The 21846-nt window shown below is 39.0% G+C and overlaps 1 protein-coding gene across 1 annotated transcript in view; it reads right to left on the bottom strand.

Annotated features, from left to right (window-relative positions):
* LRAT (lecithin retinol acyltransferase) overlaps positions 1-21846 on the bottom strand; it is a 63353-nt gene that overhangs the window by 3352 nt on the left and 38155 nt on the right. Inside the window, exons 15-18 of the mRNA XM_031066405.1 lie at positions 17950-18061; positions 13134-13217; positions 11475-11598; positions 6499-6589 (exon numbers count right to left, since the gene is read on the bottom strand). Of these exons, the coding sequence (XP_030922265.1) occupies positions 6499-6589; positions 11475-11598; positions 13134-13217; positions 17950-18061 (411 nt within the window). The remainder of the gene's footprint in view (positions 1-6498; positions 6590-11474; positions 11599-13133; positions 13218-17949; positions 18062-21846) is intronic.

Here is a 21846-nt window from a genome sequence, read left to right on the forward strand (position 1 = left end):
GTCCCCGCCCTGCCCGTCGCGGGGGACAAGCGGCGACCGGATCGGATCGGGGGGGCCGGGCGGGCGGCCACGGTGCTCGCACGGCGGCGGGACGGGGGAGGGAGCGTCTGTCTTCCCTGAAAGGAAACAGGTCTCCCAGGGATAGCGGCAAGTCACATTTATAAATGAACTCGCTCCAAAGGTCCGCCAGCTAAGAAAGAGTGGGAAACGACGGAGCGGCATTCCCGTGTGTTCAGTTTCATGCTAATCCATTATGCAAATAGCTAAATCCTGGTAACGGAGCGCACAAAAGAGCAGCCCTGTCAGGTCAACAATGCTGCCCGATCGGGGCTCGGAAGTTTCAGTAACCAAGCAGGTTCCCGCCCCCTCGGGGATGGCGGGATGATGGATGGGACAGACATTCATTTTACCTGGAAGATGACAGGGCTCGGAGAGTGGCAGGGGAGGCGGCCGTGGCTGCAGCCTTTCACCGAGTCCCCGCCGCCGCGCCCCGGCCCGCTGCCATGGATCTTTGTTCGTGCCGCTGTCGCTCCGGCTGCAGGGGGGAGCTTTCCTCTCTGAGAAACGCGGAATGGGTGGAGGGAGGGGGAAAGAGGATATGTGTGTAAGAATGTGAGCGCCTTCCTTTAAACTTGGGCAAACACTGCAACCTCAGGATGCCAAATACGAAATGGGGAAGCGGGAAGAGGAGCGATGGTGTCTAACAGCTTGGCAAATCTCCACAGGCAAACCGCGTTGAAACAGTAGGTTATTTTTCTCTCCTCAGTCACTTCAAACTCTATGGAACACGAATGAGACCTCTAGACCACCCCAGAGTTGTAGAATCCCTTTGGTCACACCAGCAAAAAAGAGAAAATGTTCACTATCCCTTTTCTTTCCATTAGCAAACAACTCTAGTATGATTTGGAAGGCAAAGGGGATACAAAAGACCCAGCAGGTGAGAGCCTTCTACCCTCACAGATTCTGAATCCAGGTTCAGAATCTTGTAAATATAAAAGTTTACTGATGAACCAAAAGCAAGTTTTCCCACATCCTCAGTAAAGAAAATATTTCAGGGGAGGGGGTTACCTCACTACTTGTCAACAAAAGACAATGGCTGGTACCCTTCTGTTTCCTCCTGCTTGGAGCAGAAAGCAGCTTCCTGGGAAGCTAAGACTATCCTCACCTTGCCTCATCTGCAAAGAAAGAGCCCCCCCCATAAGCTCTTGTTCACTTGCTGATTACAGGCCAGAGTCCCAGCACTACTAACAGAGTGATCAGGCCTTTGGGATTTTCTCTGGAGTCTCAGCCAAATTTTTATGCAACAGAGGCTTACCCCTCTCAAGTCCACCACTTCAAATCACATCACTTACAAAAGAGAAAATACCTTTTAGATGTAGCTTATGATGCTTGTACAGGAACCCTGCAGATTAGCCACCAGATATAATTATATAATTAAACCAGAATATTTTCAAATCCAGCTGTTAAAAAACATTCTTTTGAAGGTTTGAGGCTTTTGCTACTAGTAAATAAAAGTGGGGGGAGGAGAAGGAGGAACTTCTCATTTTTAACTAGGGCATTTTTTTTAATGGATGAGCGGAAAAGAAATTTAAACACCTCATTTTCATAAAGGGTCTCACCAATTTGGTGATGGTCACAGCAGGTGCCCCAGAGCTGGAGGCACAGAAGGTTGTCAGACTCCACAAAAAGTCCTGGCACAGAAATGTTGCTGTTTCCCTCCTGTGTGGATCAGCACCATTCCTGCCCTGCACTGCTGTCTCAAGACTCCCCCTCTCCCCTTCCCTAAAGCTGTCTAGGGAGCGTCTGAACGGTCTTTGCTGAAATAGGCAGTAGAGATGCTTCAGTCCTACAGCTCAGGTTTCTCTTCCCTGTCCAAAGGTAGGTCGAGGAATTCAGCGAACTCCCTGGCAGATACAGACACTTCCCAATGGGATCTTTCACATGGAGGCAACCTTTGTTTGTTTTCTTCATGCCAGTTAGCTTTAATCCCAAAATCACCAGGGTCCATTTCAAGTAAATCCAGAAAGGAAAGCAGGATGAAACTGAAGAAGAGGAATTGCCATGAGAAGGAGACTCAAAGCCTTACTACTGCATGGGAGGGCTTCAAAGTAGTAAGGTGAAAGGTGTGACACTTCAGCCATGCAATTTCCTCATACCTCAGGGACTGAAGAGCTTCCTCTCTCCCTCCCCCCCAGCCACTCACTCACTCTGAAGCCCAGAAACCCCAGTGAACAAGCCCAAAAGGCATTACAGAACAGACGGGTCTGTGGAATCCACCCAGGTAATGAATGCTTCACCACTACCTTGCAACTGTTGTGAGCACTACTGTGTGCAAAGCACTTAGTACTACACATCAAAGTAATTCCTGAATGAAACCATTCAGATTCTTGAAAAGCAACCTGCAACCCAACATTTTCTGATTCCAAACTCAAGGGGCTGCATTTCTATTACTGTGAAACTTCTACAGTGCAATGTAAGGTATACTTACCATAATTTTTCATCTGAAAGGGGGAAGAAAACAAGAAAACGTATTTTCATGGAAAGACATCTCTACTGGAGATAGCAAAACTAAAAATATACACTGTGCATCAAACACTGGCATATCTTCTTGGGTGACTTTTGTATAATAGCTTTTGTACCTTTAGTACATAAATTTAAGTGGGAAAATCACTCTGGAATATTAAATATAAACCCAAGAACACTGAGGAAGTATTTGTTTGTTAAATGTCATGGAATAATTTAATGATAAAGTCCATGCTTTATTTTTGAGAGTTAGGCTGAGATGCAGTAAGGGAGCTGTGAGAGGTAAGAATGCAGCCTTTGTTTAGTAGTGCAGATGAGCCAAAGTACAAAAACTTAAGTAAGAGGTGTAAGCCAGTTTCCATTACACTGAAACTCCTGTATTAGAAGGAACCTTATTTTATGCACTAGACATTACTATTTCCATTCTGCTCTCACAGCTAACACAGTAGGGAAAAGGCAGGAAAGGCGGGGAGTTGGAAGTTCTTGCCTATATGAGGAACAGACCTGGTTTAACAAGCAGGCAAAATAAATTTTTTAACTGAATGAAGTTAAACCAATGCTGACTGCGTACATGCTCACCTTTGTGTGTATTTTACCAAACCTCTCTCAATTAGTCAAGCTTTACTTTCAGATCATCTGGGACTGCTGAAATAAGCACAGTTTCATGAATTCAAAACATGTTAAGATATTCAAGGAGAGTAACATCTCTGGATAGGGATTTCTGGAGGATATAATTTGCAAGAAAAGTATCTGAAAAGCAAAGCCATTTGGTTTAAGCTGGTGTGCTGAAAGAAATAATGGACAGAAAACATGTTCGTGAAGGATAGTTTAACAGCATCCAAAAGGACTACTCCAGAGATTAAAAAAAATACCACCTTTGTATTCCCATATCCAGTCCATCTGAACACTGTACCATTCCTTTCAGCAAATTACAGCTTCCATTACACAGCTGTAGGTGACCAGCTCTCCAGCAAACAGTGCAATTTACTTTTTTGGTTTTTGTATTTAACAAAGACTAGGGACAGAACAGAAAAAATCTGAACAAAGAAGGGAACCAGCAAGACAATGCATGAAATTGCAGGCAAGTGAAACAACGCCAAACAAAGAACCCCTGAATTAAGTATCACTCTCTTCCAGAAGAAGAAACCACATAAACAACTAAAACAAATTTATACTTTATAAATGTTGACTTTTATTCAGAAATTTATTGCACACACATTTCCAGAGTCACTTAAGCAGCATATTGAGTGAACTGCAAAAATTTACTGTAGCCTTTTTATCCTTGTAGGTTTGCTACTGAGGTCTATCACTTTTTATTTTTTACTTCTCTCAGTAAGCTTCCAAATTATTAAGGAGAGTTTTCTAACAAACAATGACTGTAAACAAAATAAAACCTGCATGCCATTTTCCCTTTGAAGTTATTAACTTGGCTATTTTTCTGCAATGAAGTAATGACTTATTTTTTACAACCTGACAATCATGTACACATGGACAGTACCTATGACTTGCTCAGGCAATAATTCTTTAGATGGATAAAGCATTCATTTATGATGCCTTCAATTCAAATTAACAAAACCACAGAAAATGTGGGAACAATTCACTGCACAGTCCTCATCAGCAAGCAAGAGGCTAGGAAATTAGTAACAGTGATAGACAGGACTGGAAATTTAGGAACTAACAGATAGGTTTGGTGACAATTAAAGAAGTCACCAATAATTTTGTCTGCTATTAGTAATGCCTTGTTTTTTCAGCACTAAATTAATACAATTTCTCCAAAATAAACAAAAAGATTAATTTCTGAATATAAAATGCCTGAACACATGGAGTAATATTTTTACAGCTTCTGCAGAGAAAATACAGTTATCAGAATTTCCACCTTGCTATTGTCCCAGGAAATTTGATACAGATTTTTAAATCTTTTCTTAATGAGATGAAGAAGCTCAGAAGTATCCCAATTTGAACATGCTAATCATATTGTGCAGGAAGGGAGATGGAGAGGTGATAACTGGGAGTCAGAAGAAAGACAGAGTACACTGCATTTAACATGGTTTTTCTTCACAGCAGAAGACACTTTTTGTGGGAAGGGCAATGCAAATGACAGTCAAATAAACTTAATCCAGGCATGACTCTGCTGCACAAATCAAGGATTTAATAGCCCTGGAACAAAACCACCCAGCCCTGCTTCACCCCTGCCAGGACTGCACCACCACAAGAAGGAGTGAGCAGGCAGACTCCCCTTTCCTCATCTTCAAATTTATTACCACACTAAGATCTGCAATTTACTACTACTCAGTGCTTTCAACTTAAGGATTAATTAGTAAAAGATATTGGAAAATGCAATAAAAAAGTCTGTCATTAACCAGACAAAGTGCTGGAAGTTTGGTGGATCACCACCAAAGGTCAGCATTTATGACCAGTCACTGTATAACAGTACCAATTATTACTTTTCTTTATTGCCCAGCAGGCAGAACTGTTCCCCAGTACCAGACAGTGCTGCCTTCCCAGCAGCGTAGAGCAGGCTACCCAGCCTCACTCACTGCACAGGACGCACACAGCTGACAGGACAGCAGTCCCAGTGGTTTCCAAATAAAGGATGAGAGAAGGAAAAGAGAGATGGACAGAACAGGAGGTAATTTCCATCTTTCTTGAAAGAAAGACTATCTTGTCTCATAATTAAATGTTATGTTGCCATTTGATTAATTCTATTTTTCAGGAAATAAACTGATTCTTCATCCACTGTATTATCTAGACAGGAAATATCAGGCACAGACAAAGCTATTAGTCTGGTATTACTCAAAACATTTGCCAATCTGTGCCATATAGCTAAACCTGTGAGAAATAACTGTCAAATTTCTACTCTTTAACCTTAAAAAAAATCTCATTCAAGAAGCCAGTTCTTGTTTATAAAATGTTTTTATACCACTTAGTGTTAAAAGCATATATACTAAACACCTGTTACTCTATCAGTGATTTTAAATCAGGAACATTTTTAATCTGGAAATCCAACAGCATCTGTCCAAGTGCTTTACCCTGCAAGAAAAAGAACCAAACCAAATATTTTATTTTACTATCTAAATATACCATCTTTTTAAAATAAAGGTTTTTTTTAATGGCTTCATATGAGTGGTTTTCCTATAATCAGGTGAGAATTCATTCCAAGCTCCTTGAGTTTTCAAGCATCCAAATCTGAAAAGATTGAACAGTTTCTTCCATTTATTTGGTACCTAGTGCTAGAATTGAACCCCCAACTGGGGTTCAATTCTATCTATTCATACATAGCATCACCTCACTTTGTGAGCAGTCTTCTTGACTATGCTGAGATTATATACACATGAGCATTTCTGAGCCTATGAGCACAGCTGTGTAAGCCACAGCATGGCTCAGGATCTCCTCTTCAGGTTTACATATTTTAAGTATTTAATACTCAGATTGTACATTTGCAAAAAAATTTCTTACTTTCAGATTCACAGGAAATCATCAACACAGAAGAACTCCTATCCATCTGCTTTTCATGTTTATATACATTATTTATCAGTTTTTTAACTACAGAAGGCATAGGCTAAATGAGGAGTTGTCCTACAGCATGGTTCCTGTATATACTTGGAAACAATCAGAACTGTCTAGTAAATCTGCATTTTTCAAAATGAGAAAAAAAATTCTGATATTAGTTCTGAAATTAGTTTCTGATAAATTAATTTTGCTGCTGCATCAAAAAACTGGTAGTCTTCAAATCAGTAATGCTCTTCATAATGTGCTATCTTATTAGTGCACATCTTTTTCACCAAATATTCCAAATCCACTTTCTACTTTCCTATGTTGTTTTCAAACCTTACAAAATTAAATAGAGAGTATCTATTAACAGGAAATTAAAATGAAGTGGAGTCAAACCCCAAACCTCACAGTTCCAGCCCAAAAGCTGGTTATAAATAGACCCGTAAAAGATGACTACATTAAAATGATTGCTTTGATACATGCCTGAGGGTCACTTCTTAGGGATGCTATACCACCACCACCAAGGGAATTCTTCAGAACAAAATTTAATCCATGGATTCCTGGTAACTCATATCTGTAAAATAAAAACTGCACATTATTTTCCAGCAGATTTTGGAAGAAACACATGTAGAGAACATCAGACAAAAACCGGCATGCAAAATTTTTATGCTTCTGATCACATCCCACTGCTGAGTCAAGTCCAAAAGGTAACAAGATTAACACAAGGTCTTACTTGCCTTCTTGTTCCTTCCTCTTACTCCAAATTACCAGCCCTTAATAGTTTTAAAGCTGGACCATAAGCTAATCATTCTCCTCTATTCAAAAATCACCAATTTCTAATAGGGCTGTTCCTAGAGTTCTTTCCTTCTGTGAGTTAAAGTTGGTATCTGAAAGCCAGAGGTTGAAGATCCAATATGAACTTGGACAACATGAGGGGCAAAAGAAAATATTTGTATTAGCTCCTAGTTCTGATACTGAAAAGTACAATCACTTAATTCCTGGAACTCACTTTTGCTAACAAATGCTGCCAGCTAATTGGAAAGACACCCCCTACATTACTGAGAAACCTCTGTGAGTCACTATATCAGCTCTTACGACAAACAGATAACTTTATGGCAAATTCAAATCAGAGCTTTCCTGGAGCCATGTACTTTGTTCAGATAAAACTTTATTTTAGTGTGACAGACCTATGTTTCTGTTCCATTGCCACTGTAAGCATTTTTCCATCCTTGCTTTTGACTGGTGCAGTTCCAATTTGGAAACTTCTGTAGCAGTTTGGCAAATGGCTCTGTGGTTTCCTATTGTTTCAAATTCTATAAATAGGTCTACAGTATATTTCCATTTGCCTCTCCTTGCAGTGTTTTGCCATCTTCTTTCTATTGTTGGTTTTCTTTGGTTTTGCTTTCTTCCAATATTTTCTTCATCTAAGTACCTGATAGCTTTGCTTTAATTCCATAGGAAAGAATTTAAATCAGAACATCATCAAGCCATGAGGAATTAACAAAGATGATATCCAATTTAAATCCCACTTCCTCCAACATCGCTTATTTTGCTTTAGTCACCTACCCAATCTTTATTTGTTTGGGACAGATTCTTTATATCTTTTCCCTAATACAGGTGCAATTTCTTGCAGTGCTCTTACACTGCTGATTTTGTCACTTTGAGGTTTATCTCTTTCAGTTCCTTTTGAGCACTGTGAAAACCATGGCTGGTGCTGGTGCTCACAGCCCTGTCTGCCCTTTTATCTTGGGCATATGACCAAAACCTCTTGTGGAAAGAGATGATTCTGCTAAGCAGTCTGGAAATCACTTCAGTTCTTGTTCTAGAAAGCAAGAAGTCATTGGAGTGTCCATGTCTGTCTCCCAGGCAAAAAGTTTCAATGAGCTCTTTCAACTTTTTCATTACCACACTCTACTTTAGTGTTAGTATTATTAGTTATTATTAAGAAAAAAAATTGGTGTTGGTGTTCTGTTACCCTTTCTCAAAAACTAGTTGACAGGCACCATTATCATGCTTAAAGACAAATCCACTGGGAAGGCAGGAAAGTAGATTAATCTATCAGTGCTCAATTAGACAACAAGAATATGAAGAATAAAGCAATTCTACAATAAGTTACCTACCTAATTTACTAAATTTAATACCACAACCAACTATATGGCACAACCCCACCAAATCTTCTGAAAAACTAAATAAAAATTTCCAATCACCACATACCACGAAAGCCAGAGATCTACCAAAGCAAAGCACTACACTATGAATTTTACTCTGAAAAGCTGGCAAAGATTTCCAGGCAGCAAAGAATTTCACAACTGGAATAGGTCTTCTCAAGAACTAGACTGATGGAATTTTGATTCCTAATATCTCGTCTCTCAAAAGAAATGTCATGAAAATCAATCAGGAAAAATAAATCAGGAGAGAAACTGAAGAGCATATAAATGCAGAAACATATAAGCAGAAGAATTTCATTTCACTTTCTGCAGTAAGTTTAGCAGAGGAAATATGTAATACAAGCAACAAATCTTAATTTAGAACACTATTACATGGCATATTAATTCTATTTACTTTGAGAAAATATTTACAGTGGAGTAGTGTAGCTAAAGTGAGAATTACAAAATAATATATGATGGCCAACATCTTCACTATTTTAAGGCTTGCCTGTAGCATCTGAGCATCCAAAATATTTCCACAAAGAATATAAACTTGCACAATAAAAGGAAGAAAAACCACAATAACAATTATAATAGTCTTAAGCAGCAACAATACATTGACCAAAATGCTGGCAGGCATTTACTCAGCATAATTAAACAATTTAAGCTTAATTAACTGAGATCTAAAGGAAAAAAAATATCTAATTGTACAACTTAATTAAATGTTTTAAGAGCTGCTTTTAAAAACACAGAAAACAAATAAACCTTTCAAAGAATACTGTATCTGTGACAAAAACCAGTAAGACAAGGAGTATTCACTGTTCTAGCTGCATTCCTATGCTTATGCACAACGGAGTGCCTGCTTAACTACTTTCTTTAAAGTGCTGTCCATAGTATTCAGAGAAGTAAGGTCTTCTGGTCAATCTCCCATTAAAAAGCATGGAAATAATAATGATATAAAATTATTTAATGCATTTAAATCAAGTAAAAGACATGATTCCTTTCATCACAGGAAAGCAGGAGACAAGTCCACAGGCTTAAAGAAGTGTTTGCATATGAGAGATACTGTAGAGAAATACTTATTTTTCCTAACAAATATATGTAAGAAAAAGCCGTCTAGAAGGATCAGCATCCACATTTCTTGTTCTTCAGCTCTTGGTGAAAACATGGCATAGGAAGAAATCAGCTGTCAATTTATAGTATTTCTGAGCATTGAAATGTTTTCAAAACATTACATATACCATATTTCAGATGAAAATAGCAAAATCTTACAGGATAGTTTTACTGTACTTCTTAAATGACTGACCTAGTACCACTGCATAGAAAGTTCCTTGTTCTGCATCTTAAGATACTTGGATCTGTTAAGAATGTACTCCAGCACTCTACTGTGGGAAGCAATCACCTGAGGATTGAAAGACCATCTTTTTCTATTCTTTTACCTGCAGATCTGGAAATTCATGAGTTTTCAGTGTCCTCTACCAAAATAATCCCTTCTTTTCTCTGTTTAATACACCTATTTAATGCCTCTAGTGAGAAAGCATGAAAGGCAGCTGGTTTAACAGACTGTTCTGTAGTGAGTAAGAGCCGTGGTTGGTATGTTTATAGTAGCAAAACTAATACATAGTTTTTAACTACTCACTATTTAAATAAAGGAAATGAAGGAAAATCAGATAGTAAGACAATTCTTTTTTTAATGACAGTTAAAACTAAAAAATAAACAAGTAATTAAAAAAGAAACTACACAATCTGAAGCACATGAGCATAATCCTTATAATCCTAAATATTTCCACAAAAGGTTTTATTCTTTTTCCCCAGTAGCTTTCCAATTTACTCACAGAGCTCCATTATCACATCATTAAAGGAAGCCAAAACCACAAACAGATAATCTAATTAATCAAATTAATTTGGCTACATCCAAAGAGAGCAAATTTCTACTTCTATTTATGAACATAAACACATTAAGGAATGACAATTAATCCATTTCTAGAACTATCATTAGGAGGAATGACATTGTTTATTTCTTCTTGTCTCTGCTCTGTTTCTGAGGAAATTCAATTATAATTCTTAGTATCACAATTTATTAGATACACAGATTTGTAAGCACTTATGAAACAGTGGGTCAGATCTGCACTGAGCTGCTTATGAAGACAAACCCAGCACTTACAATTCAAAGATCAGGGGTTAAAATAACTCCAAGCTCTCTCTGAGCTTTGAGCTGTACCTTTCTGATTCAGGCTTTCTGAACAAACAAAAAGACAGCCACTACCCATGGAAATACATAAAGGATTTTAGCAAAATCTCCTTATGTGCAGCATAACTGACTTTGTATCAAAACATGTTTTAGAAGACTGAAAGTTTTGTGGCAGTATTCAGCTTTTACTTGTTTTCCAAGAGATAAAAAGGTTTAAAATCTGTTGACTGTTTTACTGGCCATCCTTAGGAGAGCAAGCTTCATTACCTCATGCAACAACAAGAGCAGTGTAAGTTTCATTCAGTCCCCAGGAAGGGCCCTGAGCATCAGCCATATCACAAAAATAAGAATGTTACATATGTTATCTGCTGGCAGAGAATATTCTTTAGTAGGTGAGTATCACATAAATGTCCTGTTTAGGATGTATTCTCTTTCAGATTTTAAAAGAAATCAGCATGCTTTTTCTTTAAATTCTGGCTTGGTATATATGGCACAAAAGTGGTTGAGAGTGAAGTACTAGAAGGAATACTTTATCTAAAAAGTGAGTGAACTTCATAAATATTATAATGCTTTGCAGAAACAGGGACAGTATGAGGCCCATTTCTGATGGATCATCAGGTAAGTTTGGGCTCCAGACTACAGTGGCTGTGTGAATGTCTTTCAGGTAGTGTTTTACAGATTTCTAACTCTCAGTTCAGCACTGGCTCAGAGGCTTGGGAAGCTTCAGTTACTAAGGCTCCTGCAGTTCCCAAATGGTGCAAAACCAGTGGAAAGATAAATTTCTCAAAGGGCATTGGAAGCTATTTCTAGTTGGTAAAGACATTCCGTACTGGCACAAAACAAAGAAACAGCCCCAACACTACTATGCTAATTCTGAGAATTTAAATGCCTTCACTAAACGGATTCACGGCCTTTGTCCAGCTTCGAGAGAGGCCCAGGTTCATGTTCTTTCTCAGTGACTATGCTCATGTTGTTATTTAAAAAGTCAAAGGAAGATACATTAAAAAACCCAAAGAAAACATATATAAACTCACAATATTTATATTAACATATTTTAAGATAACTTCTGATACCACCATGTATCTACCATACAACTGTGGGCTGCACAGCAAGCTACTCACCTTGTTACTAGTTCTTCTTCTGGTTTCTCATGCTCTAAAAGGTGTTGAAAGTAATTCTCCAGGGCTTGAGCAGTTAAAGTTTTCTTTAGGTATGGATAGTAGAGGGGATGCCGTGCTATCACACCTGTTAGGCATTAACTGGCATTAGATGAAATAGGAACTGTTAAAACCAATTTGTATTTATCCTTTCAAAACCAATTTGAGGTTCTCCGCTTAACTGAAACTGTACATATGGATCCCCTTTAATGAGCTCCTGAATAAAAAATACAACAGTATGACAGCTCTCCCTCTGTCAGTAGAGATGTAGGGTGGGGCAGGACACCAAAGAATGCTAAGTTACCACTAAGTGATCACTGGATTTTTTTCTGCTGCAGTCCCTGCCACTGAAAAGACACCTAAAGAACAACAACATCACAACAACAACCCAGAGGCAATTCTCTTCCCTTAAATGATTTGCAAGACTTGGACATTTAAGTAATCACAATAAACCACAACAAGGAATGATCAGTGACCAAAGGTTTGGTCCTTGCCCCACCTCCTGCACAGGATTCTGACCTAAGTATGACAAATCACAATTACATTTTTACTGCTGTAAACATGCTTTATAAGCTTCAGCTGATTTCATGCTGAAGCTGAGGTTCCAGAGCAGGATCAGGAAAACAGCTTTGTATCGCTGGGACCTTTCTATCTGGACTTAAATTAGAGGTTAAGTTTGTTGTTGTTAGTGTTGTTCCTTAGAAAAGCTGCAGTGTCCTTGTATCTGAAGCAGTCTATTACATATATGTCATTCATGACTTGGCAATGCTACACTGCAACAGTGGTCAATCATGGAGAAAGAAAAAGAAAAAATAGGAAAAAGAAAAAAAAAATCAACATTGCTTCATTCTTCAACCCAAAAAAAAAACCTAGTTTCACAAACCAGGACAAGAAAACTATATTCCTGAATACAAATGAACAAAATTCATCAGTTTTAGCATGACAGCTAATAGCAAATCAAATCCCAAACGCACCTTTAATTCATACTGAGCTTTGAACATCACACGCTCTCATCTTCCAACAAGTAAGAGAGCCAATTGTTGCATGCAGAAGTAAGGAATAGAAGGAATTATTAAACAATGCAAGAAGCAGCACAATCAATGCAAAGAGACTGCACACTGAAATATACCATTTGCATTAGCAATATAATAAAAAAATTCTTGTACGTATGAGAACAACTTTAGTATTTTCTAATACTGTCAACGTTTTAGCCATAGACATGTTACAAAATTAATATATGAAAATATTATACATGATCAGACAACCAAGAAAGTATATTATGTATGTTACATACATGAAGGACCAGCAACTGATGTGTAAAAGAAACCTTAGAAAGGCATTTCTTAATTTCTGGGAGCTCAACTTTCCAACCCTAAACAAAAATCTTTCTTTTTAGTATGACATGCTAGTATTTTTTCTTAGTACCTCAGATTACAACAGCTGCTAATGAGAAGACTACAGATATTTCATTAGTAAATCCATATTCAGTACATATTTTCATTTGTTTCAGCACAATTATAAAAAAGGTTGGGTGATGTTTAAACAAATTAATTCTAGCACTTGATATGTAACTCTTACGTGAAAATGTTACATCACTTCAGAAAGCAAAAGAAAGAAAAATACCTATGTTTGCAGAATTGCCTTTGTCCCCACTTCTAGTATAGGCAAGATCTTCTAAGCGGTAAGTGTGTGGACCACTTGGCAGATCTGTACAACAAAAAAAATGAATTCATTTTAATGGTGCTACAAATAATTGCTTATTTTGAAGGAATAACTGTCAGTTTAAGTGCATGTTTTTTGCATTGTTTGCAGTACTCTGAAAACATTTCCAGTCCTTCTTCTCACAGGAGCACCTAGAGAAAAAGAGGCAAGACTGGGGGGGCCAACATTAGGAAGTTGATTCCTCCTGCTCCATCTCCCAAATCCCTTTTACTTTTTTACAGCCAAATGCTGTACAGGCATCCCCTCTTCCATGACCCTTCAATATGACTTCCATCTTGGCCTTAGCAATGCAGGACCTCTGAAAGAGGGATAGCAGCTGCTTGTCTTTTCTTGACTAGCCAGTAACTTTTGTCCCCTTAAGACACAGATCCCTGCCTCCAATGCAGGTGGAAAATACCTGCAGCTGCTCCTGTCCTGACTGAACAGACGTTACAGAATTATCTCCTAATGCCTGTAGAAAAGAGTAACAAATTGCTTTTCAAGACCACGCATCTCTCACTTGCATTTGCACTATACAGCTTCTTATCCAGTTGTATAGAAAAAACCTAAGATATTTTTTCAAGTTACTACTTTTGTAACTATCTTAGTATTATATAAGAAAATGTATGCTTTCTAGGAAGCCAGTCTCGATTTTCTAACTTGTCGCTGTCTGAGAATTGGACGTTCAAGGAACATGGAGGTTGCTGCACTTCACTGAATGAAGTTGATATGAAATATTTTTATCCATCTATGTATCAAAAAGCGAACCCAGTCCTGTCCAAATCCAGAATTTAATATTGTGGGATTCACAAAGTATATACCTGAGGTTTGCCAGTTAAGTTACACAGCACAGACCTCTTGCAATTGTTGATTATGAGTAGTAGGCTGTCACCATCTACCCCCTGTTCTCTTAAGTGAGAGATGAAGCATCCACTTTGCTAATGAGTTTGAGCTATCCACTGATCACAGCATAACACTGAAACTTGAAGCATGGGCTATATCCAAGGCTTTACGCAGCAAGAATCAAGTAATTTTCAGTCAGTTTTGCTTCTGATCCAACTTTCCTACAGCCGTATGAACTCTCCTGGACTCCTTGGCTTTTCAACCTCACCATCAATAATAGACTGACCTCCATTCCTGACTCACAGTAAACTTCTCATCCCTCAGTCCTTCTCTCCTCTGTCCCCTTCCTGGTTTTTTTTTCCATCCTTCTGGACACAAGTGGCAGTTCTCCCCCTCTCTCTGCTCCTTGGACACCAACAGGGGGAATATGCAGGGCAGGGAAGTGACAGCCTTCCTGCTTTGTGGCAGCTTCTGGAGCAACTGCTGCTGATGGCAGCCAGAAGCAGCAAGTCACAAACGTCCCAAATTTAAAGGAATTGATACAAGGTCTTGCAAATCCATTATGCTGGACTAACTTCATGTTGCAAGGCACAATGCAATGTGAAAATAAATCAGTCTGTCCTTTTTGTATTATATTGCTTCCGCTGAGAATACCAAACTATTCGGGTTGATTTTTTTCCCCCTTTTTAAATTTTGTTTTAAATTTAGGGAGTAGGAGACCCAGTATTAAAGATCTTACGCTCCAAATGCTGGCCTGAGGGATCACTTAGAGCACAGTGCACCGACTATGCAGGCATGAGTAGATATGTAGTATGTGAACTGCATCAGGTGATCAGGTAAACCCAGCCCTAGCCTAATCATCCTTACCTTCAACTCCTTCCTGCCTACAGGAAATTGCTGAGAAAGACTGAGCCAGGTGAGCCAGGCTGACCTGGGTAAGAGAGAAACTATGTCCAAATCCTACTGGCTGCAGCTTTCACTGACCCTGTCTGTGGCAGCGGCAGCTGGACAGATCCCCCAAGTCCATTCGGACATGGGGTGGGAGATATATTGGATAACAAAAATGCCTTAGTACGACATGACACATAATTGGTACAGTGTATCTGTGTTTGGTTGAAGGAGATCAGTCAACACTCACAAGAGGAGCTCTGCTGGCACATGTGAGTGGCAATAACAAGGAAAACATAATGAAGAACTAGGGGCTCACCACAGCAACCTCTCCTACTGGCACACTTGTATCAGAAAATCTTCCCACAATCTGGCCAAACAACTTATCAGCACTGAACTGTTTTAATTAAGACCTAGAGTTTTATAATAGATACTGGGTCACTGTGAAAGGTGAGCTGAAAGAGTGATTGCAGTTCAGTCTGGCACATCAGCTCCTCAGTGGTTGAAACTCACAGTAACATAAAATCTGAAGAAGTTAAAGCATACAGTGAAAAAGAGGAACACAGCAGGTTTGTTTTGAGCTTGAAGCTCACAGTCTTTTCCACATTCACTTGCAAGCAGAAATGTGCCATGAAATGTGGCAGAAAATATTTAAGGGTGTATTTATTTAATTGGGGAATATTATTTGTAATTAAACATCTCCATTGAGAGTGGATCTGAAAGTCCACCTAAAGCTCATTGCTCATTTTGGACAAGACTACCACACTTCATACACTAGAGAAATCACATTAATTTTAATAATTTCATTCAATATACAATTCAAGACAAAATGTGGTGCTTTATCAAAGGCTGAAATTCGACAGTATCTAAACTGCATAAGCTACAGAAATCTTTTCTCCATCAGATGTTTTACACAGTCAGTCTCTGACAATCTCCCTTTAAACAAAACCAGTTCCAGTCAGCGTTTCTGGCATTCTCATTTATTATTACTCTCATTGATTTATCTTTCATGATCTGTTTATCAGGAAATTATTTTCATTTAATAAACATCTTAAATCTACAAAAGAATTCCCTTCAAAGCTAGGGAAAATGGTAACTACAAGTTCTACCCTCCCAGAAGCACATCTAGCACATATTTTAAATCCATTTTCACATATTTCTCTTATCTATTCAACGACAACTAACAGTCCCTCACCCTTGAGATAACCATGAAACTAAGAAAAATACTTTCCTCTCTAAATGCTTACAGAAAATGCTTTAGCAGAGGCTATTCCTTTTACAGTCTAACCCATTTGTCTTTCTCATCCATGCTGTCCTACATTAAGCCACAAAACTAGGTAAGTATTTAGTCACATGCAGAAAACATTTATATTTACAACCAAGGGCAAAAGTTTAGAGATGCTTCTCAGGGGAAACAACCAGAGAAGTTCTGCTGTCTCTCAAAAGTGGGGTTTTGCCTGAAAAAGGCCTGAAGAATTCAGTAGTCAACTGCTGGTGTCAGGCACCTCTCTAAGTTTTCTCAAGTTATAAAAAGGCAGTAGGGAGTCCAACAGCTTTTTGCTTCTCCCATATTTAGCACTGTAGTCACCTTGAAAAAAAACTCAAACCCAGGACTTTTGCTGACCTTTTCATTAAGCAAAACAATGACTTCCTATTCCTTAACTTGCCCAGTCTGATGGTGCAAATGCCATGCTGCCCTCCTGAGAACTCCCAGGGAGCTGAGAGATGCTGGTGAGACATCAGATTTCCAACAGACATAAGAGCTGAAACCTACTTAAGACTTTAAATTGTTTCCAAATGGCACAAATGGTTCTACTGAAGAGATGTTTGAATAGATGGGGAAAATAAATACAAGCATGGCAATCAGGTATCCACTACCACTGGCTTTCAAATGGCAATAAACACAAAGTCATGTATGTATTTCAAAATTTCTCTATGTGATACAAATGTTCCCTACCAGGTCATATCAGTTGTTACACTGTTCTATTGCTAGCTTTGAGAAAACACCACCCACCTTTATCTGGAATCCAGAGTAAACCTTAACATATAAATGCCTTAAGAGCATTAATTTTTTAAGTACACACAGACTTTAATACCTGAATTACTCTTTCACCATCAGTATTATTTTCAGAAATTTTTCCAACCTGTAATTTTTAGGCAGAGTCATCTGATTGAGATTTTCAAATACCTAGCCACAGCTTTAAATTAATTCTCCCAGTTCTCTGGTAAGCAGAAATAAGATAGTGAAGACTGTTTGGACCAAAAGGGAATGATGGAGCATGCAATACTTTAAGAAATACTGTATACAGTTCAACCATTAGCAATAACAAAAAATTTCAGGTGTCCAGCATTTTTAATAACTGCTTGTATGAGCAACTGTAATTTAACACTTCCTTTTCACTGCAGACATCCTGATCTGCTCCATTCAGCTCACTGGTTAGCCCTTCTCAAGGTTCTTTTCTTTCTCAGAGAATTTGGTTAGACAAGTCTAGCAGCAACACAGCAACTATCACACTGGATTATTAACCCAGTATGGTTTCTTTTAAAGTCACCAGTTCCAGGTTGATCCCTTCTTGTTGATTTTGTGAAGGCTGCCACATGGAACACGAGGGAATTTTAATTATGTAAGTGCTGTGAATCCGTAAGTCATTCTCTTCATCTGTCCTCTATTCTGAACGCTATTTCGATGTAAGATAAACCCAACTATTCCCAGGATTCACAAAAACTAACATTACAGTATACTTTGAAATCACATTTCAATTTCAAGCCAGCTTTACGTGATCTTCAGTTGTGTTTAAGGCTTAGAAGTTTTTAATAAAAATGTACTTCTATACTTCTTACAGTCTCAAATAGTGCATGACACTTCCAAGAAAACAGTTTGTGTTTGCAACAGCCATAAAAATGTATCACATAAGGAGATAAAATGTAATTCACAGACAAAATCCAACACAATTTACCAGGATGAAGATAGCAGATGATAAATTCACAAGTACAAAGACGAACATACCTTTCAATTCACTGCTAATCTCAGGTAGATCAAATGAAACTACCTCATCTGATGTAAATGTGAGATCCTCCTCAATCATCTCAACATGCTGCCCATTTAAAAATAGGTTGATCTGTACAAAGAACACAGATTTTCAAACAGTCAAATCAGAAATCCATTACAATGTGAATAAATAAAGCATATTCCTAATTAAGTACTGATCTAGTAGACTTCCAGTAATAGCTTTACATATAAGGCTCTGTTGCTCCCTTTTAAAAGGTCACAATACAATAATAATTCATTATAAACCTAAAAGAAATCTTTGTTTAGGGAAAAAAATGGTATAAAAGACCCCAAAGGAATTCTTCATCCAGTTTGGTATTTTTTAAAGGAAGACAAATCTCTTTCCATCTTACTCTATATACTGCAATGCTGCATGGAACTTTGTGTCACAACTCTTGATAGCTGAATCCCAAAACTTGAACATTTCCATCTTTTCTATGATGCAACTCCCTTTTCTTCTTAATATTGCTGTCTGTATTATACACAAACTTCTTCCTGCATTTTGTGTTTATCTTCAAATATATTTTGTGAAAGCTGCTAAAAAAATACATCAATACAGGAATTTTGGGCTTGGTTGTTGCTCAGTAGCAACACTTAGAGTAGACTCTAAGTCAAGGACTTTTCAGTTTCCCATGCTCTGCCAGCAAGCAGGTGCACAGAGAGCTGGGAGGGAGCATGGCCAGGACAGCTGACCTGAACTGGCCAGAGGGATATTCCACACCAAAGGGCATCATGCCCTGTACATAAATGGGGAGAGTGGGGAGTTGGCTGGCAGCTACTGATCACTGCTGGGGGACAGGCTGGGCATTGGTCAGTGGGTGGAGGGACATTCTACAGGTGGGTCCTTTTCTTGGGTTTTATTCCCCTCTTACTTTTTTGTCACCTCCCTCTTTTAATAATACCAACAACTACTACTTTGTTTTAATTATTAAACTGTTCTTATCTCAACTTGTGTAGTTTAATTTTTACCATTTTTCCAATTCTTCTCCTTATTACACTGGGGAGGGGGGAGGTGAGAGAGTTGCTGAGCGGCACTTAATTGCCAGCTGGAAATGAACCCTGACAGGCCTTTTTCACACCCAGCAGAGGGGTTAATGGATTGAGATAACAGATCTGACTAGAATATGTTAGAACAAATTTCTTACAAGCATTTGTTGTATCAGTTTAATAGCCACTGGCCACAATGACTTATTCTCTCACCAAGTCGATGTGTTTGTTCCTCAAGTTCAATTATGTACCGCCTTACTTGCAGTATGTGTTCTGTTACAATGTTTACCACCCATGGAAACTGGGCTGAGGTTATCAAGCTGTACTTTGTAACACTGGCTAATGATATGATATAATTGCTGGTTGTGAAACTAATCTGGTATTTGCACTTAGCATTGCTGTCATCCCTGTACTTGGGAGTCATCTATCAGCAACCATTGATAATTACCCCTTTTACCTTTTCTCTTTGGAAACTCAGATCATGGAGGGGACACACTTCCCTTCCTCTTCCCCTTATCCTCCAGCCTAATTACAATAGATCTTGAGAATTTTAAATATCCTGGGATGTTCAAAGTAGCACATTCCTATCATTATGTCTCCACAGAATCAATTAGATTGGGAAAGATCTCTGGGATCATTGAGTCCAACCTATGATCCAACACCACACCATGTCAACTCGACCTAAGTGCCACATCAAGTCTTTCCTAAACACCTCCTGTGACTCCACCTCCTCTCAGGTAGTTGGAGTATGTGATAAGGTCTCCCCTGAACCTCCTATTCCCCAGGCTAAACAACCACAGCTCCCTCAGCTGCTCCTTGTGAGACTTGTCTTCCAGATCCTTCACTAGCTTTGCCAGCTTCTCTGGATGTGCTCCAGCACCTCAAAGTCCCTCCTAAATTGAGGGGCCCAGAACTGGACACATGACTCGAGATGTGGCCTCACCAGTGCCGAGTACAGGGGGAGGATCACTGCCCTGGTCCTGCTGGCCACACTATTGCTGACACAGGCCAGGATGCCACTGGCCTTCCTGGCCACACTGTTGGCTCATGTCTTGTGAATGTGTTCCAGGTCTTGTTTAAAGTTTAAACAGCTATTTAAGACTATTTCTCAGAGATCAGCCCTGCAGAGAAAGACTTGGGGGTGATGGCTGATGGAAAACTCAACCCATCAGTGTACGTTCGCAGCACAGAAAGTCAACCAAATACTGAGCTGCATCAAAAGGAGTGTGGCCAGTCAGCTGCAGGAGGTGATTCTCCCCCTCTACTCTGCTCGTGACAGCCCACCGGGAGCATTGTGTACAGTGCTGGTGTCCCCAAAATATGAAGGACATAGATCTGCTGGAGCAAGTCCAGAGGAGACCATGAAGTTCATAAAAGGACTGGGGCACCTTCCCTACAAAGACAGACTGAGGGAGCCTGGAGAAGAGGAGGTTGTGTGGAGACCTCATAGCAGCCTACATCTGAAGGGGCCTACATGGAAGCTGGAGAGCAGTACTTTGTCAAGAACAGTAGTGACAGGACAAAGGTAATGGGTACAAATTGAAAAAGGGGAAATTTAGGTTAGATATTAGGAGAAAATTTTTCACTGTGAGGGTGGTGAAACACTGGAACAATGTGCCCAGGGAAATTAGGGATGTTCCATCCCTGGAGGTGTTCAAAGCCAGGCTGGTTAAGGCCTTGAACAACCTGTCTAGTGGGAGGCATCCCTGCCCACGGCAGTGAACACTGGGACTAGATGATCTGAAGGAAAGGTATCCTTTCAAAGAAAATGCTGTACGTCACCCAGATAAGAGCACCACAATGCAGGGAAGTATCCAGTTCTTGAAAGAATTAGCCATGCTAGAAATTATTTATTGTGACCTAACTAATGTGCAGATTAGTCAGGTCAGATTCCAGATGAAGCCCAATTCCTGTGACCCACAGGACAGCAATTTGTGTGCAGCACATCATCATTGTGTCCCAAGTGATTGGCAGCAATGACCTGGAGAGACACAGAGGCTCCAGCCATGGATCAAGTGGCTCAACACCTCCAACAACATGGGTGGAAAAAAAAGTCTTGCACCCTGATATATAGTTGACAGAAAATGCAAAGTAATTCTACTCAGCACTCTTAAGATTGTCCTTAAAGAATAACTAATAACAACTTGCCTTCAGTAGGTTTGCTGCAATTTCTCCCTATGTAAAAGTTTTAGGTTACCTTCAAAGCACACATAGAAAACAACTACTATTTGAACTGAACTGAAATCACTGGTGATCTATGATAAAATCAGTATAATTGCATAAAAGCAGTGGAAACAACAAACAAGACATTGAATCCAAACTGACACCCAGAAAGCTGTTACCTAACACAAAAGAAAAGAACCCACTGTGACAATGTTAACATAACTCATAATCTGCTTATGGAATTTTTTTAGTTTTAGGTCAAATGCTGATCTAGACTAACTAGACTCTTTGTAACTGAACTTCTAATTTAGAAAATCAGTTTGTTCATACCATACTCACTCTGTAATCTCTTACTGAACAATAGTTTTTAAAATACAGCTAGAATTTTGAATCAAGTACTTGAATCACACCCCATTTTTACCCTCAATATTACTGCAGGACAACAGTGATAGGACACACTGCATTTTGCTGACAGCATAGCAGTGCCTCTATGAGATTAGTTACACAGTGCAAGGACTTTGATTTTCTGTATTGAGAAGAGTAAATGAGACACTTTCCTTCTTAAATTAGGTTACTGCTTAATCTCAACAGCATTTTACCAAGTCTGGAACACAGAGCTAATTAAGTAAGTTAATACAGAATTTGAACAACACATTGGTAGACTAAACTTCCATAAAGATAATAACTTCACACTAAACTTGGCAA

The sequence above is a fragment of the Geospiza fortis genome, unplaced genomic scaffold (genome assembly GCF_000277835.1).
Source record: "Geospiza fortis unplaced genomic scaffold, GeoFor_1.0 scaffold40, whole genome shotgun sequence".
NCBI lineage: Eukaryota > Metazoa > Chordata > Aves > Passeriformes > Thraupidae > Geospiza > Geospiza fortis.